The 14,778-nt window shown below is 50.7% G+C and overlaps 1 protein-coding gene across 2 annotated transcripts in view; it reads right to left on the reverse strand.

The window, feature by feature from the left end:
* LOC142803624 (uncharacterized) overlaps positions 1-14,778 on the reverse strand; it is a 201,287-nt gene that overhangs the window by 98,531 nt on the left and 87,978 nt on the right. For both annotated transcript variants that reach the window (XM_075889027.1, XM_075889028.1), the window contains one exon: positions 1,812-1,958. In XM_075889027.1, the coding sequence (XP_075745142.1) occupies positions 1,812-1,958 (147 nt within the window). The remainder of the gene's footprint in view (positions 1-1,811; positions 1,959-14,778) is intronic.

Consider the following 14,778-nt stretch of genomic DNA (forward strand, 5'->3'; position numbering starts at 1 on the left):
AGGCAATTTCCCCGCCTTTCTTACAAGTTATGTTGAAAACATCACTTTTGTAAAAGCGAAGCGCGGCCGGGCCACCGAAATGACGCGGACGGTGAGGCGCATCAATGCACATGCTAATGGGCCATGAACATCGATTCCTCGTACAGTGTTGTGTCACGGCCCCTATCGGAGAGTCTGATCTAGCAGAGGCATGTTGGTTGAATCAAAGACTTATAATCAGGACTCAATGTTTTCGGAGTTTATTATTCTTGAAATTAGATAGATATGTGGGATTTAACGTCCCGAAACCACCATATGATTATGAAAGACGCCGTAGTGGAGGGCTCCGGAAATTTCGACCACCTGGGGCTCTTTAACGTGCACCCAAATCTGAGCACACGGCCCTACAACAATCCCGTCTCCATCGAAAATGCAGCCGCCGCAGCCGGGATTCGATCCCGCGACCTGCGGGTCAGCAGCCGAGTACCTTAGCCACTAGACCACCGCGGCAGGGCATTATTCTTGAAATTCAGAGGGTGTTTTTTTTTAGAAAATTCGTCATTTTATGGGAATTTATTCGTCGCAAATGTCAACTTCTCCAAAACTAGGTGCTTAATTTCACATCATAAGTTGTCGCAAGGGCTTATTATTTCATTGCATCATAAGTTGTCGTGAGGTCTTATTAATTTTATTGCATCATAAGGCGTCGCAATGTCTTACTAATTTCATTTCATCATATGTTGTCGCAATGTCTTTTTATTAGTTTTATTTCCACTGAATATGAGTCGCATTGTTGCTGATAACCCTGATTTCCCGTTCATTCATTTCACTTCCAGTCCATATACCGTGTTAATAAAGACCGTTGAGGCGCACTGCTGTAAACTTGCCAAAGTGTACTCTGAGTGGGGGGGGGGGGGGGAGCTATGCAAGCTGCTTCTCAGCTTTTTCTTCCGGGGTCTGAGTGGGAATCAAACCAGGGTCGTTCACGTGGCAAGCGGTTGTTCTAGCACACGGCCACGCCTCTGCTTGTGAATGCAGCGAAAATAACTTCCTCGGCTTGAAAGTGCAGTGAAAGCAACTTTCATGCTTTTCAAACGCACGCGTCATGCGTTCGTGTTTCACGACACAACATGAAATACTGCCGTATGTAAAGCCTGCAACAAGCGTATACATTGCCATCGGGCGTCAGAACGTGGAATTATCATGACTTCGTAGTTTAAAGCCAGTCACCCACTACAAATGGCACACACGCATCGGCACCCTTGAGGCCACGTAGTTGGCGAATAGCAAGTGCGAAAAGATTTCATACACTAAGTGTTTGAAGTACGCAGTATAAATATATTATAAGAAAATGTATTGCTATCGCATTCAACTTTTAAAGGCGAAGTTTAAGGCTCCACCTATAATAATAATAATAATAATAATAATAATAATAATAATAATAATAATAATAATAATAATAATAATAATAATAATAATAATAATAATAATAATAATAATAATAATAATTTTATATTGCGAAATTCGAAATGATATGTTACCTCAGCACGTGAACACTTGAAAACGCTAAGTGCACTTGAGATGCTTGGAAAGTTTTAACCGCAGCCACAATACCGTGATGTTAGCAAGGTACTAAGTAGAATTATGTTCATCAACTACGACAACATGGACGTATACACTGGTTATTCAATATATATGGTAGATAGTCTGTCACGGGAAAAACAGAAACGTGGATAGAATTAAAAGTCTCTTCGTCGTTGAGGTAATATGATTTCCTAAGTGCGTTCGGGGACACATTTATCCGCGCGAATTTCCACATCTTATCCACTCACCTGTCTCGGGCTCCTGGTGCGGAAGACGTGGCAGTGCCTCTGGTCGGCTCGCTGTCTCGGCTCTCGCGCCAGGAAGGCGAACTGGAACTGGCCCGGGTTACACGTGGCCCAGCAGATGCGCTGCACCGCGTGCGCCATCAGCACCGCCTGCATCGTGTCGGCAAGGCTCAATTCGCATGCAGCAACTCACGACGGACGACGCTATCGGGAAGTTATATCACAATCAATCAATCAATCAATCAATCAATCCGTCCGTCCGTCCGTCCGTCTATCTATCTATCTATCTATCTATCTATCTATCTATCTATATATCTATATATCTATATATATCTATATATCTATATATATCTATATATCTGTCTGTCTATCTATCTATCTATCTATCTATCTATCTATCTATCTATCTATCTATCTATCTATCTATCTATCTATCTATCTATCTATCTATCTATCTATCTATCTATCTATCTATCTATCTATCTATCTATCTATCTATCTATCTATCTGTCTGTCTGTCTGTCTGTCTGTCTGTCTGTCTGTCTGTCTGTCTGTCTGTCTGTCTGTCTGTCTGTCTGTCTGTCTGTCTGTCTGTCTGTCTGTCTGTCTGTCTGTCTGTCTATCTATCTATCTATCTATCTATCTATCTATCTATCTATCTATCTATCTATCTATCTATCTATCTATCTATCTATCTATCTATCTATCTATCTATCTATCTATCTATCTATCTATCTATCTATCTATATCTATGCCTTGGCCATCTCTTGATCATTTCATTCATTTGACACGCATTTGCATTGTACGACATGAGTACTATCAGCGTCAAACGAAACTCGAGCAGCGGCAAGCCTTTGCGATAGTGTAGTGCATGCCGTCCAGTTATCACGAGGCGCGCGCATCGACAACTTTCCGCATATATATGCCTGCCTGTTCGTAGTGATAAGAGGACGGCGCGCACTATAGCATCGCAAAGGCTTGCCGCTGTTCGGGTTTCATTTGACATTGATAGTACGTGACGTCATGACAGATGACAACGTGCCGTCGTGCACATGCCAACGGCGTTCGTGGTTTCTGCTGCTATGCACTATTGCCCTGAGGTGAAGCTTAAGCTCACCAACAATGCACGCGCATGTTCAGCCTCGCGACTTTCGTGCGCTGCAGCAAAACCTACAGGTTCACGTCATACTAAACTGAATAGTGAGCCACGATAAAAGAACCTGCACTGTCTGTATGTGATCACCTTCCACGGGAAATAGGATTGGGGGTGAAATGTTGTCGGAAGGATTATCGGTGCACATTGGACGAGCTGTGCTTCCACTAAAGAACGCACAATCATTGACACACAAAGTGGTTCTAAGAGAGAAAGGAAGAGAAAAGTGAGCCCCGTAACTGTATGCTTCAGCGAGCGACACCTCAACAGTAGCTCACAAAAAATGGGGGTGAGGAGGGATTAAAAGGATAGGAATAAAGGTGTAGAGAGAGAGAGAAAGATGCATGAGGTGGTAAGCCAGAGAGCGCCGACATACCGAGGAGATAGGAGATATAGTAAAGATAAAAACACGGTCACAGGAGTCCGAGGACGGGGCACCACTTGCGAGAGCTCTTGTCGGCGTCAGGAGGTGGCGTAGAGCAAGTCCAGTCGCTCATAGCTACACTGTCATCAGAGGTCGGCGTCAGGAGATGACGTAGGGCGAGCCCAGCCGGCCAGAGCTACGGTGACGTCGGAGATCGCAAGGGCACAACCGGTCGGCACGGAATCCAGCGAGCGAGTCCCAATCATTCATAGATACCGATTGCTTGAGAGAAGCTATGGTATCCACTGCCCTGTACCTTAGTCCTTCATTAGTTCCTGTATGAGACTGACGAGGATCGAGTATGCTTTCTGCAGTTGTACAGTGGACTCTCAATACCTCTCTCCCCCCTCGCTATTCCACATCTTTTCGCGTCGGCCTGATGAATCGAGCGACACGGTGGTCAATGTCCCGAAGCCGCCATGGTTCCAGCGTTCTCTATTCCGCGAAAGGTACATCGCCTAAACTCCTAAACGTGAGAGAATTGGTGTAAATTGCATATATTGCCGAGCTGATAAGATAAGTGAAGCACTCTTCTGGCGAAATCCAGACGACGTCCAATACACAACGAAGTAGAAAAACAAAACACAAGAACGCGGACAGGTAAAGATAAGAGCTGCGAGGAGGAAGACAGAAAGATGGAAAGCAATAGGTGTACCTGTGTCTCGTCGGCCACTTTCAGTAATAGAAATAGGAGAAGAAGAAAAAAAAATACCCGGAGATCTTTGAAACGCTGTCTTTGCGGTGGTGACCAATGAAGAGGAATCGACACCACCCCGCCCCTCGACGTGGGAGGTCCTACCCTCCCTCTCCCATTACCTAAGAAAGGAAGCCGGCAGGTGGCACGCACGCGGTCGCCGTGAGATGGTTGCGATTAGTGCCACACACACGCACACCTTACGCTGCGAGCGTGTACACTTACACGCACTCTGACTCTCCTTCTCAGTCTGTACGTCATTTTCTTTCGTTTTCCGGCTTAAAAGGGCGGCGTTTCAGCGTGCTGATCCCGTGTCCTTAAATTTCGGCGTGGCTAAACCATAATAAGGTAGGGCCTTATGTTGCGAAAGCCAGGCCACACTTAGAGCGAATACAGCCATCAGACTACGCCTGTGGAATATGTGTAGAGTGTGACAGGGTCTCGTCAGAGAAGATCGTGACCGGCTGCTGTGTAAAAGAACGATTTATTACGGGTGCAGTTGTCTTGTTGGGTATAGTGAGCACAGGCATGCACACGAGGTGGGCAAATAAAGCCCCCCCCCCCCCCCCTGAGAAGGGAACACTGCACACGTTTATGATAGTGAGCTTATACGTAAGTCGGTTACAACATAAAAAAGAGAACGTAAGCTCCACGCACAGAACAACAACGCGTCTGCCCTTCGCTTGACGATAGTTATAGCGCGAGAACAAAGCGACGACATAGAGACAAGAAGGAGACGAAGGACTGTGTGTGTGTGTGTCGTCGTTTTGTTCTCGCGCTATAACTATCGTCATGCCATACCAACTAGCCCAAGCTGCCACACTGCCCTTCGCCTTTGTGCTATAGCTGCATGGTTACGCGAAATACATCTGTGTTAGCTGGTTCACGTTAGAAGAGTGAGTACTATCGATGTCAAATGAAAAGTAGACAGCGTCAAGCACTCGCGATGCGACCGTGTGCACCGTCAGACAGGCGCGCATAGGCGCAGTGTTGTCCTGCTGGATGTGCACGCCATAGGTCGGTAAAAAGCAGAGCTCACTCAGAATCACTCGTGAAGCATACCTCGCTTTGACGACTCTCTCGGATTCACACTCGACACTAATTTCCTCAACCGGACCAACTCGGACTTACGAAAATCTTCCACAATCGGACTCAACCAAACCATTACTCACTTAAACTCACTCAGTTCTCACGGCTCTGTCGGAGTCCCAGTGATAATGAGTCAGCCGACTCGTGAGTCTGTTAGCGTATTAGTAGCGGTTTCGGCCAAGGTGTTGATGCTTTTAAACGCCGACATCTCGAACAATCCACGTTTTGATATCATATTTTTAAATACGAGTTATCAATGGCTGCAATCCAGTAATGACATTGTTATTGCAAGTGGTGATTCGCACGAGATGTTCTTAACGAAATTTTTCTTTGAAGAACAGTGAGTGAGAGGGTCAAGCCACTTCCCCCTGCCCTCCGTAAATAACGCATCTGTTGAAATTAACATTGAGCAAGCATATAAACGCTACTGCGTCGGTTTGCAAGTAGGCATTAGTATAAAACGTGACCGTAAGGCTGATGGTAACGCTGAAGTCCAGCAGACAGGACGAAAGGTCGGCACAATAATACGGAGCTCACTCAGACTTACTTTGCCTTTAGGGTTCAGTCAGACTCACAGTCAAGGTTTTCTTACCGGACTCCCATTCGCCAAAATACCAAAATGTTACCCGGAATCGCTCATACTCACACTCACTCCTCAATCTGAGTTTAAGCGAGTGGACTAATGGGTGAACTTGCAGACTTACGCTATACTGCGCGCACGTCAGTGGTGTTGTGACTGGCGCGCACGCGCTCAACCGCTGTCAAGAGTTGCCGCAGTTAGCGTTTCGTTTGACGACGCCGATAGTCGTATTTTTCGACCAAAGTGTACAAAACTCATATTAAAGAGTTAAAGGTCCGTCGTTATTACGTAAAACACTAAGTTTGGCCGACCAGCGATCTCAAAATGACTGACGAAATTATACGAGGGCGTTCAAGTTTCCGACCTAAAACTAGCTACGCAAATGTGCGTTTGTGTAGCAAAGTGAACTATCTGAAGTACTCGAGAAGGGTTCGACGGCTTTAGGCTCTTCCATAGTCGAGTACGTCTTGTGCTCTCCCATTGTAGTGTACCTAGTACACTAAATCGTTACCCACTTTTTCCAAACACGTCTTGATGGCGGTTCAGGAGGGACGGCTTTAAGCTCTCCCATAGTAGAGTACCTAGTACTCTAAATCGTCACTCACTTTTTTTAAACACACTAAGTACTCGTACTCTAAATCGTTACCTACTTTTTCTAATCTCCCCCCCCCCCCCCACTAAGTACTCTGAATTGTTACCGACGTCTTCTAAACACACTAAGTACTTGAAATCGTTAACAATTTTTTCTATACACAGAATAATCTTGGTTCGGTACCTTACCGAACAGATTGAAACTCAGGGTGAAGATGCCTTCATCAGAAGGTGGCATACACGTTTTTTTTTTTTTGAGTTCCGAATGGGAATATTGAATTTTCTTTACTGCCGTTTAAACTCGAAAAAAAAGAAAAAAAAAAACAATTGCTTCTTGTCGCACGTAATATGTGAATCTGTTCCAACTCAGTGCTTTTTGCGTTTCTTTTCCGCTTTGTTTTCTTGAGTGATTCGTGATCTGTGAGAATATTGAAGTGCTGTGTGTTACATCCTGTCGGTGTTCTCTTCTTTGTACAAGCCACTGAAGTGATTTTGTTACATTAAACCGTTGTACTCACCTGAGACGTTGTTGCCAGTTTGCAACAAACTTCCCTGTCTTAAACACGGACATTAGTTGCAAACATTTCATGAGTTATAAGCACATGATGTAAGGCCCGCGGGACGGCTTTCTGCTCTCCCATATACTAGAGTGCATCGTACTCTAAATCGTCAACAAATTTTTCTACACACAACTGCTGTTACTTGTAAGCAGTAAATTTCCCAGTGGGTGCGTAGCTTTTTCACGTACGCGCATGGGTGTTTGCATTATGCAATAATGCAAATTACCTGCATCGTAACATCTGTTGCACATATTTACTTGCATATTGACGAAGCAGTCCTGCGAAAATACGTTTGTTGTAAGTGAGCCCCAGTAGCATGTGCGTTGACTTCCCGTGGACTTGGAAATTTATGTAAAAATGTTTCATGCCCGCAGCGCTTAGTCACTTGTATCTGTCCCTGTCCTTGCATACACACAGTGGCGAAGCATGCTATGATGAAATAAACTTTTTTTTTCAAAATGCTTGTTCCTCTGAAATAGATCCTTCAACGAAATGATTTCGCTTTTAATAAAGCGAGCTTGTCCATTCCGTCTTCCGTCTCAATGACGGGTGCCTCGTACACAGACCATTTGGAACGGCGAGACAGGCCAGTTTAATTACTCGGCTACATAAGGCGACCACCATGTGCTCACGTCGTACGCTCGAAGATGTGTACCTTTAATTCTATGTGTACTACCCTTCGAGCGCCATTGTTGAACGGTCATGCTCCGAATCCGTATACGTTGCACTTCCAGGCAACAATTGTGTGCTTATCGATTATTTTTCGACCACTGTGATGAGTGAAGAAAACGACAACGACGGAAGTGCGGGGCAAGGCGCGTGTAATGTGCGCGTGAGTGTCAGCGAATCAGCTGATGACCTGTGGTGGCCCATAGAGGTGGCGTGCCACGATTGGGCCACGTGTGACCATTACGTGGCAGCAGGCTTTGTGGCTGGGGACGAGCCGGAGCAGCGGCAGACGGAAGACAGCGGGCCGAAGCGTCGGACGCAGGCGATCCAGGTTCCGGCCAGGGAACGCGGCCGTCCACGCTGCTGCCGTCCAACCACCAGCTGGGGCGGCATTGCCGGCACGAGTACTGCATCTCGGGGCGCGGCCTGGCCTGCTGTTCTCTTCCTAGCCGAGGGCATCGCGGATCTCGGCGAGGCGTCTCCGTGGTCAGCCGTTCAACACAGCGATGAACGTGGCCTGGCTAATGGTCACGGTTGCGTCGAGCATCGCGTCTCGGCGCACGCTCTTCGCTGGACGGGCTGGCCATGCACCGCATGGAGCATCGCGTCTCCGATGCGGGTTGACTGCTCCGTGGCCGCACCCATGCCATCAAGCGCCGGTGTCACCAGAGCGTCGCACATCGGCAAGGGACGAGCGAGACGTTCTGCCGGGCGAGACGCGGGCGTGTGTACGGAGGAGTCCTTTGCGAGCGCGGCCTAGCGAGGCCGAAAATTGAGATGAAGACCAGTACACCGGCAATGAGGAACACCGGTTCGTGTGTCAGGAGCAACCGACGATGACAGTAAAGAAGCAGGGCAACCCATCAAAGACAGGAGACAGCGGGCCGAAGCGTAGGACGCAGGCGATCCAGGTTCCGGCCAGGGAACGCAGCCGTCCACGCTGCTGCCGTCCAACTACCAGCTGGGGCGGCATTGCCGGCACGAGTACTGCATCTCGGGGCGCGGCCTGGCCTGCTGTTCTCTTCCTAGCCGAGGGCATCGCGGATCTCGGCGAGGCGTCTCCGTGGTCAGCCGTTCAACACAGCGATGAACGTGGCCTGGCTAATGGTCACGGTTGCGTCGAGCATCGCGTCTCGGCGCACGCTCTTCGCTGGACGGGCTGGCCATGCACCGCATGGAGCATCGCGTCTCCGATGCGGGTTGACTGCTCCGTGGCCGCACCCATGCCATCAAGCGCCGGTGTCACCAGAGCGTCGCACATCGGCAAGGGACGAGCGAGACGTTCTGCCGGGCGAGACGCGGGCGTGTGTACGGAGGAGTCCTTTGCGAGCGCGGCCTAGCGAGGCCGAAAATTGAGATGAAGACCAGTACACCGGCAATGAGGAACACCGGTTCGTGTGTCAGGAGCAACCGACGATGACAGTAAAGAAGCAGGGCAACCCATCAAAGACAGGAGACAGCGGGCCGAAGCGTAGGACGCAGGCGATCCAGGTTCCGGCCAGGGAACGCAGCCGTCCACGCTGCTGCCGTCCAACTACCAGCTGGGGCGGCATTGCCGGCACGAGTACTGCATCTCGGGGCGCGGCCTGGCCTGCTGTTCTCTTCCTAGCCGAGGGCATCGCGGATCTCGGCGAGGCGTCTCCGTGGTCAGCCGTTCAACACAGCGATGAACGTGGCCTGGCTAATGGTCACGGTTGCGTCGAGCATCGCGTCTCGGCGCACGCTCTTCGCTGGGCGGGCTGGCCATTCCCCGCATGGAGCATCGCGTCTCCGATGCGGGTTGACTGCTCCGCAGTCGCACTCATGCCATCAAGCGCCGGTGTCACCAGAGTGTCGCACATCGGCAAGGGACGAGCGAGACGTTCTGCCGGGCGAGACGCGGGCGTGTGCACGGAGGACCACGGAGCCGGGCGAGGTCCCGGGTGGCCGAGGATCGAGGAGCCAGGGGAGTTGCTGGCTGAATCGAGGATCACCAGTGGTGCCGAGCCGTACCGAGAAACGTGCGAAAAAGAGCTCGAGGGTGGAGGCCAGGAAGGTAGAGGAAGCGGTACGCCGCTCGATAGGACGAGTTCCTGGGAGCGTTCCTGAGCCGGACGTGGGACCCGTACGTGTCGGCCAGGTCGAGCTCCGGTGTGTTCGTTCGGGGTCGAGTCCGCCGGCCTGTACAAGGTGCAAGGACGGGGCCTGCTGAACGGCTCCTGCCTGGGTGCAGTGGCCGGGAGCAGGTTCGTGGGCGAGGCCTACCGGGCGTGGTCCTCGGGAGCCGGGGCCTGACCCTGGACCTCAGGAGTTGCGACCCTGACTGCTGGGCTGGCCGCGACGTCTGACTAAACGGCACTGCACACGGTGGCGCATCCGTGTGCCGTCAGCCGTTCCAGCCGAGCCACCTTTGCCCTCGCGCACGTCGATGACCGCATCATGTCGGGACGATGGGGACCCAAACTGTGAAGCAGCGGTTTCCTCTTGCTAACCGAGAACTATACGCGCTGGACTCGGAGTAAGCATAGCCGCGAGCTCTCCGCATAATAGAGGTCTGACTCTCGTACATGTTGCGTGATGCTTGGCGTGTAGGGTTGGACATAGAGTTTTATTTGCACCTGCCACTTCGTTCTCCAGTGTACAATATAACGCTTCTTTTGTTCGCATCCATTGTTGATGTTAATCCTTTCTCGTCCGCTATCAACAAACAACGAGACGAACGTTTGTTTATTATCACAATAAATGGCGAGCCTGCCAGGATTAAGCTCTCGCGTTACATCTGAGAGCCTCACGTTGTTTGTGTGTGGCGGACGAGAATGGACGACAAGAGAAAGCTAGTTGAGCTATAGGGAAGGAGATGGGGCTGAGTGGAGAGGCTTTGCTGGCATGGGTGAGCGCAGAGGAAAAAGAAATGAGAGACCAGAGAGCTCGGAAACGAGGCCCGAGGCTGCGCTGGTCCAGGCATCTCCACCACCACTGCTCGAGAGTCGTGAGTCCACGGGACTCTGTTCTTCATCACTGTGTATTGTGAGAAAAGTTGTTTGACTGAAACAACTTTCTTGTGCGGGGGGTTATTGTGATGAGTGAAGAAAACGACAACGACGGAAGTGCGGGGCAAAGCGCGTGTAATGTGCGCGTGAGTGTCAGCGAATCAGCTGATGACCTGTGGTGGCGCATAGAGCTGGCGTGCCACGATTGGGCCACGTGCGACCATTACGTGGCAGTAGGTGGTGTGGCTGGGGACGAGCCAAAGCAGCGGCAGACGGGAGACAGCGGGCCGAAGCGTCGGACGCAGGCGATACAGGTTCCGGCCAGGGAACGCGGCCGTCCACGCTACTGCCGTCCAACTACTAGATGGAGCGGCGTTGTCGGCAGGAGTACTGCATCTCGGGGTGTGGCCTGGCCTGCTGTTCTCTTCCTTGCCGAGGGCATCACGGATCTCGGCGAGGTGTCTCCACGGTCAGCCGTTCGACACAGCGATGAACGTGGCCTGGCTAATGGTCACGGTTGCGTCGAGCATCGCGTCTCGGCGCACGCTCTTCGCTGGACGGGCTGGCCATGCCCCGCATGGAGCATCGCGTCTCCGATGCGGGTTGACTGCTCCGTGGCCGCACCCATGCCATCAAGCGCCGGTGTCACCAGAGCGTCGCACATCGGCAAGGGACGAGCGAGACGTTCTGCCGGGCGAGACGCGGGCGTGTGCACGGAGGAGTCCTTTGCGAGCGCGGCCTAGCGAGGCCGAAAATGCATCTTGGGGCGAGGATTCAGGGTGGCCGAGGATCCAGGTGCCAGGGGAGTTCTGGCTGAATCGAAGATCGCCGAGCGGTGCCGAGCCGTACCGAGCGACGCGCCAGACTCGGACGTGGGCCGCGAGCTCTTGAGCTGCAGTGTGCACCCGAGGGTACCTGGCGGTGCCCTGGCCAAGAAGAAGGAACGTGCGGAAAAGAGAGCTCGAGGGTTGAGGCCACGAAGGCAGAGGAAGCGGTGCGCCGCTCGAGAGGACAAGTTCCTGGCAGCGTTCCTGAGCCGGACGTGATACACGTACGTGTCGGCCAGGTCGAGCTCCGGTGTGTCTGTCCAAGGTCCAAGGCCGAGACCTGCCGAACGACTCCTGCCTGGGTGCAGTGGCCGGGAGCAGGTTCGTTCGCGAGGCCAACCGGGTGTGGTCCTCGTGAGTCGTGGCCTGATCCTGGACCTCCGGAGTTGCGACCCTGACTGCTGGGTTGGCCGCGACGTCCGACTCAACGGCGCTGCACACGGTAGCGTATCCGTGCGCCGTCAGCCGTTCCACCCATGCCATGAAATAAAAAGTTCATGTTAATCCTTTCTCGTCCGCTATCAACATAGTGACGAACGTCCTTTATTCCTCACAACCACCCATGGCAGACCGGAACCAACTGGGAATGCTGCTGAGCTGGGTGGCAGCGCAACCCGCAGCATTATTTAACGTTGTCGGAACATAAAGACGTCACAAGGTCCCCTATGAATTTCTTCAAGAACGCCCTGAGGCAAAAACCTCCTTTATCTTCCTAGTCGATTGCTTTAGAACTCACCTCGCCCTAAGCTCGCCCGCCTTCCCCTGACCACGAGGCTTTCTGTACGCTTCACAATTCCCCCTTGATTGGCCCACTTTTAATCACGCGAGTATGTGAGGTCATCGCGTGACGTCACGGTGACATCACATATTATGACGACGTGTGCCACCATCAAGTGACGATTGCTTGCGTCGCTCGCATCGTCGCCTTCACCTCCGTAGACGGCTACTTTATTTTCGCGTTTAACGAGGCAGGTAAAGCTTTCACCTTTCCCCACACGGTTGTCTAGTCGCTAAGGCACTCGGCTGCTTACCCACAGGTCGCGGGATCGAGTTGTGGTCGCAGCAGCCAAATTTTCGATGGAGGCGAATATGTAATTGAAGCCAATGTGCTTCTTCATTCAGGTTTACGTGCTCGTGGTCGAAATTTTAGGGGTCCTCCCTAACGGCGTCTTTCGTAATCATAAGGTCGTCTTGGAACTTTACACACCAACAAGTATTATTAATTAAAGCTTTCGTCTTAATAAAACAGGAAACCAAGACCATTGACTGCATTATCAGGATCGCGATCCACCTATCTTTAAAGGGATCTGAACAAAAATTTTGCCGCTAAGATTTTCAGTCAATTTGAAATACTGGGAACTGAAATCGATGGAGACAACCTTCATTCCAGGCAGAAATTACGGGAAGATAATGAAATTAATGCGTGCTCCTCAAATTGCCGCGTCTAGCAGCCGCGCAGTCTAGAAAAGGTTACGTTTCGTGACGTCATACATACCCGAAACGGGAAAGTCTACAATGCCAGCCGTCGCCTGCGCCTTTCGACTATCTCAACTTCCAATTCGGTTCCCGAAAACGGTATGAACAGCAACAGCAGTGAACAATGCTTCCGGGTGGGCCAATGCACCAGCGCTTTTGTGGGAGGGAAAGAGTGGGATGAGTAGAGAGGTGGAGAAAAGGAAGAGTAGTACAATAACACGTGCACCCTGCATGCTCCTTGGTGAGTGTGACGTCACGGTTCGCTACAGCAGCCGCCGCGCACTCACGATCCATCAAAAATACAAACAACTGTACAAAACTCCTTTTGTCAGAACAGTGGCATCCTTCGAGTCTAATTTCCAAGTTTCGTCCCTTTAACTGGCCAGCGTCCAACATGGGTCACCGACTCGCCAAATGGTCTAGAAGGACCGGTAGTTAGGCATCGCAGTGAAATGATGATGCACTCGGAGACTAGAGAAAAAAGCGCGTCGTTATCTACTCGAGTATGACGCATGACGGCACGTCATGCGGTCGCTCCATGGACACACGCGCACACCGCTGCCACATTAAAAGCACGCGCAAACGAGCTCTGCTCGCAGGAAGAGCAAACAAACCAGGCCACTTAGTAAAACATCGCTGGAATCTGGACAAGCACCGGACACAAAGCTTTGTCAAGTGCGTGTGCGACCCTGTTGTGTGAGTGTACGCCCGTTCGAGACGGCGTTGCCGTCGCGTCTCCGATGCCACCCGTGAGAGCCGACCCCTGCACTCTATACCTCCCAGGAGTCCAGGGAGATCGCTATCCCGAGCCTCTAAACAGGCAGGCGGGTGGCGATCAGTCACTTCAGCCGAGGGCCTTCCTTCGGCACTCGCTCCTTCAGCCGAGGGGTTGTGCACTTCCTTCGGCACTCGCATCTTCTACAGAAAGGCGCGGGGTGAAGACAGCCAACGATGGGGAGGCAGTAAATAAAAGAGCCAAGGGCAGGAGGAGGGTACCAGAAGGACGGAAGCGAAAAACGTGGGGAGGACAGCAACTTTGCATGTTAATCGGTCGCTTTAAGCGACTACGGTCGCGTGCTTCTCTAGCCGACGAACTAGCCGAGACATCGTCATTTTTTCTATGCGCTGCTGTCTTAAGAGCGCGGGTCACTTTTCAGCCGGACCAGCTGCACCGTAATCATTATCATTCCTCTTTCGCTAGCGCGCATAACGACCAGCCTCCCAGAGCACCCTGTAACTCTTTACTTTCACCTTTTGTTTTGTTTCCCTCTCTCTCTCTGTCTTCTCAGAAGCCAACTTTCCATTTCGATGGCCGGTGGAGCATCGTCCTGAAAACCCGACCAGAGCAGGAACCATGCCGCAGGGTTATCTCTCGCAGCTCTCAACCTTCTCCAGAGTCTTACTGACATTATCTCTTTCTTTCTTTCTTTCTTTCTTTCTTTCTTTCTTTCTTTCTTTCTTTCTTTCTTTCTTTCTTTCTTTCTTTCTTTCTTTCTTTCTTTCTTATTTGAAGAGACTACTTTTTTACAGAGCCTTCTTTCTTTCTTTCTTTCTTTCTTTCTTTCTTTCTTTCTTTCTTTCTTTCTTTCTTTCTTTCTTTCTTTCTTTCTTTCTTTCTTCCTTCCTTTTTTTCTTTACAGAGACTATTTTTCACCTTGTGTTTTCCTGCGTTGTTCCGAGTGCATTAAACTTTTCTTTCTTTACAGAGACTATTTTTCATCTTATGCTCTCCTGCGTTGTTCCAAGTGCCTTAAACTGCCTACGCATTGCAGCGCCAATTTAACGCGTTGCGTTATCCTGCTTTACTGTATGGGTATACATCCTGCCAACGGGGCAAGAATAATTCACACGCTTACTGAACCTCTGCACGGAAGCTACAAGAAACATTCCTTTTTCTTTATGCCCTGTAGATCTGATTCACACACAGCATTCACAAGC

The sequence above is a fragment of the Rhipicephalus microplus genome, chromosome 3 (assembly GCF_043290135.1).
Source record: "Rhipicephalus microplus isolate Deutch F79 chromosome 3, USDA_Rmic, whole genome shotgun sequence".
NCBI lineage: Eukaryota > Metazoa > Arthropoda > Arachnida > Ixodida > Ixodidae > Rhipicephalus > Rhipicephalus microplus.